This window comes from Platichthys flesus, chromosome 11 (assembly GCF_949316205.1).
Source record: "Platichthys flesus chromosome 11, fPlaFle2.1, whole genome shotgun sequence".
NCBI classification, from domain to species: domain Eukaryota; kingdom Metazoa; phylum Chordata; class Actinopteri; order Pleuronectiformes; family Pleuronectidae; genus Platichthys; species Platichthys flesus.
The window spans coordinates 21,138,388-21,151,275 of NC_084955.1; the positions used below are offsets into that span (position 1 = coordinate 21,138,388).

Genomic DNA, 12,888 nt, shown 5'->3' on the forward strand with positions numbered 1-12,888 from the left:
TTGCTTATCTGCGTCTGGGTCCTACTGCTCCACCTCACCCCTGACAGATGCAAAACCCTGTAGATTTATTTGAATTCACTCATTTACTGTGGTTTTAATTCTCTGTATAATAAATTATATTGTACATAATCATAAGAACATAACATCATAAGATTCAATCACCTTCACCTCCAACGAAATAAGTTCCAACAACTGCCAAAGAAAATTCCTTAAATACTGAGTAAAGTCCAAGTAACTCAGACTTGTACTTGAGTAAATGTAAAGTATGTCCTTAAAAGGTCAGGCTATAGAAATTCATGCCATTCTATTTTCTTAGTTTCTATTTACTGAGGAGATTTCTGCTCATGAGACAAACAGCACTTTTCTAGAAACAAGAAACTTCCCTCTGTTCTCCTCAATGTGTTTTTACCTTCACTGCAGCAGAGACGCACATAAATACAGTGAATGTCCATGATTTGCCACAATAAAAGCAGCGGAACATTCATCACGAGTTAGATAATAAACTTCAGTGAAAATACGTCTCAGTATTTCATCGACTCTGTGAGAAAAGTGTGACTCTGGTTTTTTCTGGGCTGTAAATCTATGGAGAGAGAAGCCGGCAGCTCGTCTGCGCTGACAAGTGAATATTTACGACAGGGAGTAAAACTATCACAATTAGCATTAGCCTTCATTTGGATTGTGGATTAAATTACTTCACTCACGAGGCTCCTCGAAGCCTCGGAACATTAACATACCATCTCCCTGCAGAGACGCTAACAGATTGTGCTTCAGTATTTTGACAGGAAATGGTTTAAAGCGTGTTGTGAGAGTTCAAACTAAAACACCTTCGTGCATTTAAATCTGAAGTGAGAAAAGTAGTGTCCCCCTGAAAGGTTTATTTCTCTGAAGCAGTTTAACCTGCGTTTACTTTGAGTTTGAATCCTCTCCAGCTGCAAGGCGCTGCTCATGCTGCTCATCAACACTCACATCTCATCCAGTTTGCAAACTGACCTGTTGGAGTGGAAGGTCGATCGTCTGCAAACCAAACATCCCACAGGATCCACGGTGAGTCTCACTGGGAGAGAGGATTATGGACGATAATCATCTGCAGCTGCGGCTCATGAGATGTTCCCCTCGACGTCGGTGAGTGTTCGTCACTGAACTCATCCCCCGAGGATCAGAGGAGTCACACAATACAAGCAAATGTTTTTGTGAGTCTGTTACCGTTGCTCGGATATTCATGACAGAGAGAATTAGTCTTCCTCTGAATTTGTCTTTTTCATTCCTGGAAACGTCGCACACTTTTCTCTGCGACTTCTCAACGGATCAGAACAAGAAAACAACATTTTGTAGAAACATCTTGTTTCTCTGTGATGAATCTGAGAGACTTTAGTCGTCCGCTGACTTTTCCTCTCTTGCCACCATGAGGTTGACATTTTATGTTTTGGTTAAATGTATAAGTGCTGGATTTTCATCTCAGAATTGATGATGTAATAAACTGATATGTTTTAATGACCTATACCGTTTTAACTTGTTTATATATATTTAAGTCATTTTGAAAAAGGGGGAAAATTAATCTGACTCCAGCTCCTCAGATGTGAAGTTTTGTGACACTTTAATAGAAACTAAATATAGTTTGGTTGTTGTTCAGAGACATTTGAAAACACGACCCTGGTTCTTTGGCTTTTCATAGACGGACACATTGATTAGAAACATTGACAGCTTGTTCAATAATAAAGAAACGTCCGTACTTCACTGCAGCTCCATCAGCTCTGGTTGGAAACCTCTGGTTTGATCTTAACGAGGAAAAAACCTGAAGCAGGAAGTTCCTCCAAAGTCCCGCCCCCCCAGAGCTGAGGAGATATTTTTAGCAGATGATTACACAGTTGTGTTTCTATCCAGACGCTAACAAGGTGTCGAGGCAGCAGATGAGAGTCTGAAGCGTCTGTAGTGCATACGAGCTTCTGCAAAAACACAAACCGGTGTTAAACCGCCTGTCTGGAGACTGAGACCTCTGCTCCATACGCACGCACACACACACACACACACACACACACACACACACACACACACAGCTAAATATATGTGCAGAATTAAACTCCACACACACTCAGTGTAGAGTCGCTCGCTCAATTAGTTTCACGTAATTTATGGTAAAACTTGATAAAATGTCACCCACTGAGATCCATGACTGGAAACACTATTAGTTATGTAATTAGAATGTGTAATTGAATATGAATATTAAATGACAGCATGGCCGGACTAAACAGTTTAATTTCCCCAAATCACAGTTGAGTTAATTATCACATTAAAGTTTTATTATTCATAAAATTCAGGAAAGGGGACAAAGCAGCGGGGGTTTCCATATTGCCTCCATCAGTGCCATCCAATCATCAGTGATGCTGCTGATAATGTATATTAAAGAAACTCACTCGCTGTGATTCACTTTTCCAGTTTACAGACTTTTCAAAGTCTGTAAACTGGAAAAGTGAAGCGTGAGTGAAAAAGCTGCTTTTCAAACTGCCTCTAACACAAGTAGTTCAGTTTGTCCCAAAGCTGTTTTCCCAGAATACATCAGAGTTTTCATCGCGAGGAGGCAGGAGGTGGGTTAAGGATCGAAGGATGAGGAGACTGAACCTCCCTTGTGTATTTATCACCTTCTGTTGAGGGTCTGGCACTGTTCTCCATGCGGTTGTCACATCGTGGCTGTTCTCACGGTGCGGTGTCTAATTATAAAAAGCAGAAGTTCAGGAGAGCAGCTGACTCATCAAAGTGCTTCGTGCGTAACAGGAAGTTACGAGTGTTTGTTTGCTCACTGCTGAAAATACTTTAAATATCAAGAAACGAGTCCTTGTTGCTTATAATCAATTACAAAAGGGTTTTAATTAAAAATACTTTTTTTGGATTGTTTTAAACAGATACAGATGGAGGTTGTGTCTCTGTTTCTTCAAACTATCCTGAAATGAAATATCTGGCACACGAACGCTGCCATTGTGCTCATGAGCAATATCTGATGTGGTCATCAGTGGGCGGAGCCAGTCACCAGGTGATTCACACACTCAACCAATCATGAGTCAGACTCAGCTGTCAATCAAGACATTTCAACCTGTCAAATGATTAATTCAAACCAAACCTACCAGAAAGATGTGGTGATATTATTATATGAATATAAACTAAGTTGAGTAAGCAAGTGAAGTATCAGTTAAACTCTAACCTCTGAAGATGATTCAAGTTCATGTTCAGTAAAGCATCAACAAAGTGATCTGTGCTGCATCTTATTATTATTGCATCATGGTTCGTTTCCTTCCAAGTCTCAGATATGTCTTAAATCTGTAAAAGGGAAGTCTTCTTTCGTGAAACCGACGTCTTCAAACCAGAACATCCTGTTTCTGTTCCTCCTCTTGTCTTAAGTCACCGGGGACTTTACAATGTGAGTAGGTGGAGCCGACAGTGTTTGGAAATCGAATCCTATTTGAGGCAGATCTCCGCTAACGTGCCGGTTGTTCCCTCTGTAAAGCTGCCACCCTGCTCCAGACGACTGGAGGAAGACTGTGGTGGTGAGACAGCTGCAGCTCTTCCTCCTTCATTACCCGTCAACAGAAGGTCCGGCCGAGTCTGACAGAGGCTCCAACATCTCTGTTCCTGCTTCACCTGCTCGGCTCAGGGAGTTCAGGAGCAGCAAGTGAAAGAGAAAAGAGAAGGGAGTGGGATTAGTTTACCGTGTTTGTCCCTCTCCATCAGTCTCGGGTCCAAATGGACAGTGATCCTCTGATCTGCGTCCCCGGGGCTTAGTCAGCTGATCTCAGACGTACAAATTGCGCCCTTCGCTTTCGCCCTTTTCACTATCGTGCCATCGCTGCTGGGATTAATGGTCACGCAGGCTGCAACTCAGACAAGATTTACACTCGCTGTTTAAACTCTCACACACCTTTTGCATTCGTCCTTCCAAAAGGTGTCAGTGAGATTAAGTTCAGCAGATCTGTGACATTTGAGCACCATTTTTCAAATTAGTATTAAATGTCAATAATGCACGCAGGTCCATTTTAGAGCCAATGAAAAAGCACTTGAAGAGATCAGAGGGAAATTAGGATTCAGATGACAGCAGGTGCAGGGTTGGGGGGGGGGGGGGGGGTATTAAATCTTGCTTTGTTGGCCTGCCACCATCAGAGGTGCGATACTTAATGAGCCATTAGTCATGTGCTGGTCGTGACTGCTGGTTTCTCCCACAACCCTGTTGATGAACTTCCTGGAGGAGAATACTGGAACAAACGTTAGCAGCACGTGACTCAGGTTTCCTTTCTTTCTCTTAGTCACTGCTGATTGTTTCCAGTCAGATTTTCAAAACCTTGTTGAACTAGAATTGACCTCACAGTTTCCTTAAATTCAATCTGCACCATATTCATAGAAAACTCATAGATATCAAGCCTCTGCATATGTTGTCAAGATTCATTCATAATATCTAGGAGTAGTGAAAATGCTAAATCACCATTGAAGTCTTTGATTCTAAGTGACAGCTGGTCAAAGTGTGAAGGAATTCTCTAAATACCGACACGATACAGAGTAAAGAACAAAATGACCTTGATGCTTCACCCTTGAAAACTCCCGAATGAAATTGGTTAATTTTTCCAAATTGACGTTTGTACTAAATTTGAAGAAACTCCTTCCAGATGTTTCTGATATGTTGAGTTCTCAAGTCCAAACACTTTGACCTTTGACCTTCAAATTCTTATCAGTTCTTCCGAGAGTTTAACTGAACTTTTTTACCAAATTAGAAGAAATTCCCTTAAGGTGTTCTTGAGATATTATGTTCACATTCACAATGGAACCTGAAAACATAATGTTCTTCTTCCAACATTCAAGAAGGTGAAATAAATAAACATCAGAGCAAAGAGACGTTAGTGATTTCAGACTTCAACAACAAGTAAAGACACAGTCAATAAAAAAAGAGACAGAACCACCGTGATTGTTTTAAATGTACAAAGTTGCACAGTTATTTTTTTTATCAGTATTTGAAAATATTCAACAATGAAAGTTAAATCAAACAGTAAGAATAAGTCATAACAATAATTAATATCAGCATATAACTAGACTTAAAATCAAAACTTATTTAAAACGTTTTTTTTTTTCCTTTTTTTTGTAATGAAACACCTGAGGGAAGCAAATCAAAAGAGAACCCAGAAAAAATAACCACTGAAGTTTAGAGAAAACAAGAAAAGGATCACAAAGTAAAGTCAAGACAAGTTCGTACAGGGGCCTCTCTCACTCCATCTGTATGTACAGCACATTCGCTCGGTAGCTGTGATGAAAAGAACAGTGGAGAAAATGAAAACTGGTCTCTGCAGCCTGACAGCCTTCACATCAGCATCGGCAGCTGTATGGATTCACATGTAAAGGCAGAAAAAACTACAATAGAAACAGGGAAACCCATTAGGAGCAAACTGGTAAATTCAATCTTTTCCCCATTGAGCTTGTATCACAGTCACAGAACTGACAGATCTCCATTTGTGTCTCTGACTGGAAAGACTGAGAGGACAGAGACAGCGCTGTCCCGCTCAATCAGTGCCCCCCCCCCCCCCCCCCCAAAACACCCGCCGACGTCCTCTGGTAAAATATGGTCCCTGGATGCATAAGACACAGCCACTTTCCTCTCGTTAAAAAACATCATTCAAGCTTGTTTCAGTAGGAAACTTGACATCAACATTAGTTTGGAGGTGGGTTCCAGAATCACATTTCATAGTTGTCTGTACATTAATTAATAATCATTAGATCTCAACCCCTTGTTCCGTCAAATCTCACCAAGAACACGTTAGCTGGAAAAAGATGGGAAGGGAATGCAAAGAAACCTTTGGTCAGAGATCTGAGGAGAATCGTTCATCGTTCGAAATCAAAGAGCAAAACTCAAAGTGGTTTTCTAAATACGTTTCTCTCTCTTTCTAACAATATGGCCCATGGTTCAACCCCTCCTCCCATACAGCTGGGTCTGCAAGTTATACTGGTTTCCTCACAGAGGAAAGAAGGAAAGAAAAAGGTGCTCTTTTCATGAAAGTCATGTTTGTCTTGATTGTCCACAAAAAAGAAGTGCCAGCAGGAAGTCACCCCGGCGAAAGGATATACAATCACAGCGTAAAACGACAACATCCTTCACTGGAAAGGAATTGAAGAGTCCATGACACGCTCCTGAAATACTCTGAACCTGCTTTGACTTGGTGTTTGTGTGAGTGTGTGTGTGTGTGTGTGACTCTGTGTGTGTGTGAACATGTGTATCAGTAACCGCTTGTGTTCAGTCTCAGTTGGAAACCGTCTTCTCCTGTGTGGCCTCCTCCTGCAGGCAGCTCTTGTGGATGATGGGCAGCGGGTGGGCTTCTGTGTTGAAGACCCAGTCCTCCAGCGGGAGGAGGTCATCGTCGGAGAAGAGGAGGTAGAGATACCTGCAGGGACATGAACAGCTTCCAGTTAGCTTCATCAAAATCAAAGCTCTTTATATGATATAGAAAAAGATTCACTTCCTGTGGATTTGTATCGAGTTGCACTTTTGAAAATCAGCTTTAAATAAGGATTTTAATAGATTTCTGCCCTAAACAAGGACGATGTTGTATCTCCATCATTAACATTATAATCCCTTCAGCCTTCGTGTGAAGGCCAGTGTGAAGAATGATTAACATAATCTGTCACTGGACTTTTATTTTCAGAAGGACTTGAGGAATTAGGAACCTATTCACTAATCTGAATAACATTGTGTGCCTGTTGTGTATTTATTGACATATTAACAGTTGAGCAGAATCTTCTGTCTCAAACCTGGTGCTGACTTTGTTCCCAACAGAATCTGTCATTCTTCAACAAATAAACATTTTCTTCAAGGACTGATCTGAAGGAAAGGTTGTCTTATTCTTTCTTCTCACAGCTCGTTTCTGTATCTGCACACGAGCCACTGAACAAGAATCGTTTCTCAACATTGGGCGAATTATAAAAAAGTATCACGCAACAATTCCTCCATCTAGAACAACTAAATTATTCACCAGCAAAGTTTTTATGTAACGATTAACCACTGAAGTTTTTAAGTGGATGCACATTAAGAGCAGCAGAACAGTCTGGTGCTCAAGGTTCTCCCGTCTTCCAGCTCATGTGATGCAGCTTCCTGAACGGCTGTGTTGCTTAATGACCCCAGAACGAGGGGAAACAAAAAAAAACTGAACACCATCTCTTCATCTTCCATGTTTCTTGTGAAAAAAAGAGGAAATCACCTCTAATGACAAATCCTAAGCGTTCAGTTTTTGAGGCTGTATAACTCTATGTATCTGTGATTGTTTCTGAAAGCAGAATGTAAAATGATGTTTGCTACAGTCTGCTATGGAGGGCGACTTGGGGGGCGGGGGAAGAGGACGTACTTGAGTGTCTCTGAGAGGAAGAAGCTCTGCTGCATGTTGTCGTGGCTGACTGTCGCGGTGTAGACGTCTCGGATGCCGGAGAAGCCAGACTCCACTCTGCAGTGCTCCTCCAGGGCCTGACAGGTGACAGGGAGAGAGAGAGGGAGAGAGGGAGGGAGGGAGGGAGAGGGAGAGTTTAAATGTGCACAAACATCTTCAAAAATATTTTTCAATTTGATTTCTGGACATGTTCAAGTCCACGTCTAGCAGGTGTTCGCTGTGAAAAGTGTTCAAATTGAAAAAAACAATTTGTTTGTCCATGAATATTCAATGAGGGTCACGTTGGTCTGTGCACACCTGGCATCAATGTGTCCAGCGACCACTTCACTTGACGGGTGTTTGCAAAGACCCAATCATGTTGCAGAAGTGTCCGATGTGGATGTGAGTGTGTTTAGTGTGTTGATGCAGGCGAGATAGAGAGAGCGAGAGAGAGAGAGAGCAGAGTGAGGAGGAGCTGAATGATAAAGCTGCGCTCAGATCTGCTACCAAGCTCTTTTTGGAAGGCATTTTTTTTTAAATTTATGTTTTGGTGATTTGAAATTTCTGTTGCATATGAGAGAGATTTGTGATTAAGGAGATATGTAGCACTTTTAATTCAATCACTCTGAATCCAGTGTGAATGGATGTAAAACCAGTATTTATTCTTGTCAATGTCGAGGCCCACTTCCTGCAGATGTGTAAAAAGTGTTGGAATTGAGTAAATTAGTATTTTTTTTGTTCATATTAAATCCCCCTTCAGAGAGTGGCCTCATCGTTTCTGTACTGTAACAGAGCCGAATGCCTTGGTGAGACATTCCTCTCATATCATGATACAAAAACATGATCATCTAAAAGCCTATCCTCAGCAGCAGTGTGTTCATGTCCACTAAAGGAGACGATGGAGCACATCCAGCCCTCAGCTGGCGACACAATGGAAGCTCGAGCTATGCTAAAGCTGAGTAAAGCTAATGGGGAGAGTCTGAGCTAGCCAAGCAGATTAGCACGTTATTAGCCTGCTACAAAGGGCGGGCTTATACGTGCTAATTAACAAAGACCCTGACGTGTTAATGCCCGATGTGCATGGAGAGGAGAGTTGTGACCACTCTCAACCTTTGTGCCAGATAATTAGAGGCCTGTCAATTGCCTCCACTGAATTAATGCTAAATCTATCATGGCAGTCCTCTACAGTGTACTGCAGCTGGAGTCCTGTCTGCTGCCACGTTATTAACTGTGCTCCCTGCGTCACCTTCACCTCCTGATGAAGAGGAGGCTTTATCCAGAAGCTAATGTATAGCACCAGGAAATATCAAGGAAGCTGGTTGAGGGTAATTGGGGGTGTTAAAGGAGCACGACTCGGAAGGCAAGAGCAATTTATAAACTCTGAGTCACTTCTTACTCAGAATTATATGGTACAGAAATATACAGCCACTTAAATATAACATAAAAATTACTTCTTATCAAAATTATGTCACATTCTTAAACCATGCTACTCATATTGATATACCCATAATGCAACTTTACTTGTTTCTTGGTGCTGTATTTTTTCCTTCATACAGTTTGACAGAGGACGTTGTACAGTGAACATGTTGTGATGCTCCCTGAGGAAAATGTGTCATTTAGACTTTATGAATAAAAGTGACTTAATTTCCTTTTAGGCAAGAAATCGTCCTAAATTAAAAAGTCATTGCAACGGCAACGGTTGATTTTATACTTGGCTCCTGTGAGAATGAAGGGGACAGGACATGACGTCTCTTGCTGTCCCTGCATCTTCGTCTGTGACTACTTCATGAAAAGAAAGTTATATACCTACTAGAATAGCAATGTACTATAAGTATCTTAGGGAAACTTTTTTATAACCAGTTTGTTCGAGTAAGTGTTTACAAAAAAGGGGAAATGTGCCTTCTCCCATAATAAGTTCTTCTAATATTAAAGCCAAAAAGGGGAAGTTTGAATCCCTTGATCTGTATCTTACCTCCACAGCCTCCCATCCCCAGTCTCTGTACTTGGGGTCGTGAGTGAGTCTCCACATGTACATGTAGCTCTCGATGACTTCAGGTCGTAGGATGTAATATCTGTCACTCAGCCTCGTTGCCGTGGCTTCAGCTCCGGCGTCGAATCTGAACGCCTCGGGTCCCAGTTTGGTGGCTGACAGATCACAGGAGGAGGAATAGAAGAGGAAGAGAAGAGGAGAACAAACCATCAATCTGTGTCAGCAAACAGACGTCTGCACTTACTCCACAGATCTGAGAACCTTCAGAGCGGAGGCAACGTAACGTCAGTGTTCAGAAGCCGTTTCCTAGTTTAACAATTAAGACCTCCTCAGCTGTCCAGGCGGTCTTCAGGCTTTTCATTTTCATATTCTCTCTTTCTTCTGCTTCTATTATATTTCAACAGCAATTCAGGGCTACATGACAAAGAGATCCTCTTCATGACACAGTACAAAGTTAACTATTCTTGTCAGGGTCAGGACAGGAGCCTCAGCACATCGGCATCTTAAATTTAGAAACATCATCATTATTATTATTAATCGTTATCAATTTATTCATATTTTCCAGCACCATACAGGCCTGATGTTCTCTGGTACCTCTCTTAATTACCACTGAAACACAAAGGGGGGGTCTTTCAATTTCTCCTTCAGACTCATTTGTTCTTTAAATCTCTAAATTATTTATATTCTATTGCTTTGCACAGCCCTTGATTTTGTCTTTATGTGAAGTTATTATAGGTGAAATGTGATCCTGTCCTCAAACCTATTTTTGCTTTTACTGGAAATCAAAACTTCCTCGATGTTTAACTGTTTTTGGCTTCTTCTTCAAGGAAGTGAAACAGAGTGTGAGAGAAACTCTAACAGATAAAAGACACCCCCCATCTTTGTGCACAAGCCATAATAACACACCAAAAATACAATAGTCCCGGTTCATCATTGATATCAGTCATAACTCTGTTTCATTTGAAAGGTAACACAACTCTGAACCACCTCTGTGTGAACAGTTGCTGCAGTGTCACTAAAAGGCTTTGCACAGATGGAATCAGGGGACTTGCAGCTTTCAAACAATGAGTAACTGGTCAAGGTCGTGAAGACTGATTCCGGTACAAACACATCTAAAGTCACGCCACCAAGGCCAAAGCCTCCCACGACTGGGATGGTTTATTTGAAAATGTTAATTGGCTGCTGCAAGGTTAAAACACTTATTTCCAGATAATGACCTCAGTGAGCTGCAAACAGGTCTGTCTGTGCGAGACGATACTGAGAAGGAACAGACAGAATTGGGGGGAAGGTTTACTCATATATTTCCCCCCTTCTTCACCATCATTTTTCTCCTGGATATATCTTTGGTCTGGGAGTGAAACACGGTCTTATACTGTCCCTCGTTTATTGGATGGAGTCACAATAAATTTTCCTGTGGAATACATTTTTATCACAGACCTCTTTCTTCAATCTTCAATCTCCCGTTTCTTTCTTACTCCTAAATTACAAGAACCTCCAATTATTTAACACACTTACAGTTGTGAGACGTTAGAGAATCAAAGTCTAATTCTTCGGCGCTGCTTATTAGGCCTGGTTATTAGACAACATATCAGGTTGTCTCTGCGTTGAGGTGAAGAACAAAAAGGGCCTCAGGCGCTTATTAAATTAGAATTTGCTGCTCTCCTAGACTTTTTGTATTAGATTTAAATACAGAAAATTGAAATGGCACCCAGAGCACATAACTCCACCGAGGACAACCGTCCAAGTGCCCGACCAACAGTCCCCTTAATGATTATTTTCATTAAGATCCATGAATTGTTCTCTAAGAAATCAAGGACAACGTCTTGATGTTAAATAAAGATAAATAAATTCCTGATCCGACCCTTGATCAGGATCCACACCAACATTGAATGACTTCTTCTCTGACTCAAATTTCATGCTTCCACTAATTTCCATTGTAATCTGTCGAATAGCTTTTGGATAATCTTGCTGACAAATAAACAAATCAACAAGCACATGGACAGGGCTGAAAACAGAATATAATATGAACTTCCTGTTGAAATGACGACTACAACAGCTACAGGACACACTGACACAAGATCTGACATGCACAGTTCCTGGATGATGAATCCTATTGACGTGAACCATGGACTTTTCCTGAAGCTTGATGCTGACAGTAGTAATCAATTGTAAAACATCATCATGTGAATACTGAGCTGGACCGTCTCCATGTGTCAATTGATCTTTTGGTTTGATATTTGACTGTGAACCTCCAGAACTGAAGCTCTGTTGATCCTCTTGAGAAGTCTCCTCACACTCTTCAACCTCCCTGACGTCTCCACTCACCTGAGCGTGTGTAGCTCTCATGGCACGTGTGCGTGATCTCTGCAGCCAGGTCCAGGTAGTGTTGCCTCTTGTCCGGAGCTCCATCATCTGCCCCGATGCCGATCATTCCCCCGGAGAAGCAGGCCAGGTGGCCCATCTTGTGATCCAGGATCCCACCCCTCCACTCGGCCATGTAGGTGAGGCCCCCGGTTGACTTCTGCACCAGGTTAGCTTCAATCGCCTGCAGCGTCACACACACACAGGAATAATTCGATGATTACCGACGTAGCTTGAGACACTTTATTGTGACCCCTTTTACATTTCATCGAAGGAAACAGTGAAGAACCGTGGCTAATTAATTTTTTCTTTCAGTATGCCCTGTAGACAATGATTGAAATGATTTATGTAAAACTAAAGTTTATTTTGAAATCTTTAGGAGGCTCCTTTTGCCCCAGGTAGAATTTGTTTTGCTGAAGTAGCGTTTCCCAGATTCTCTAGGACGGAGGTAAGGAAGTACAAAGTCAGAAAAACATCTTCTTCAATAATAACTGGTGGAAGAAGAGAGGAAAGGGAGATTTCTTTGTTGTAATCTTCAAATTTAGAGTTTTCCTCTCTGTTTGTTCTCAATGTTTAACGTTTCACAAGACAGAAAGACGTCTCTTGAGATAATTTCTGAATGACTCAGCCTCTTCTCTCTTTTACAGTCTCTGTCTTTCTCTCAAGTGCTTCTCGCCCATTCAGTTTGGTTTACTGCTCATTTTGCATTTGAATGCTGGTCTGATTCTGCAGCATCACACCTCTAAGTGCTGAAAATAAAGTGTCAAATCCCACATTTCAGGTCATTTCATTCGTTTACTCTCTTTTTTTAACAGCTCTAGACATAATAACACATTTTTTACTGCATATAAGAATAGTGGGATATATTTTAAATCCAAGTAGAATCATGGATATGACAGTTGACCTCTCTTCTATCACTGCCACATACTGTAAGAATAGCATTTGAAGCAATTAAGGGTTGATAAAGATGCAACCTGGAAAAATAGCTGACAAAACAAAGTAATGTGTATAATGTGAAAGCAGATAAACAACATGTTCTCAGAAAAAATCCTTTTTCTTGAGGGCTGCCTGGTGACTCTCCTGCTAATTAGCTGTTGTTTGCAGTAATTGTTCTGCAGTATAACTGGAAAAATGTTCTCTCTCCCAACACCGTGT

At 41.3% G+C, this 12,888-nt stretch overlaps 1 protein-coding gene across 2 annotated transcripts in view; it reads right to left on the minus strand.

Moving 5' to 3' along the window:
- Positions 1-5,549: 5,549 nt before the first annotated feature.
- The window catches only part of LOC133965354 (mannosyl-oligosaccharide 1,2-alpha-mannosidase IA), a 161,449-nt gene continuing 154,110 nt past the window's right edge, over positions 5,550-12,888 (minus strand). For both annotated transcript variants that reach the window (XM_062399849.1, XM_062399850.1), the window contains exons 9-12: positions 11,698-11,917; positions 9,355-9,527; positions 7,365-7,480; positions 5,550-6,407 (exon numbers count right to left, since the gene is read on the minus strand). In XM_062399849.1, coding sequence (XP_062255833.1) covers positions 6,266-6,407; positions 7,365-7,480; positions 9,355-9,527; positions 11,698-11,917 — 651 coding nt within the window. In that variant the 3' untranslated portion in view covers positions 5,550-6,265. The remainder of the gene's footprint in view (positions 6,408-7,364; positions 7,481-9,354; positions 9,528-11,697; positions 11,918-12,888) is intronic.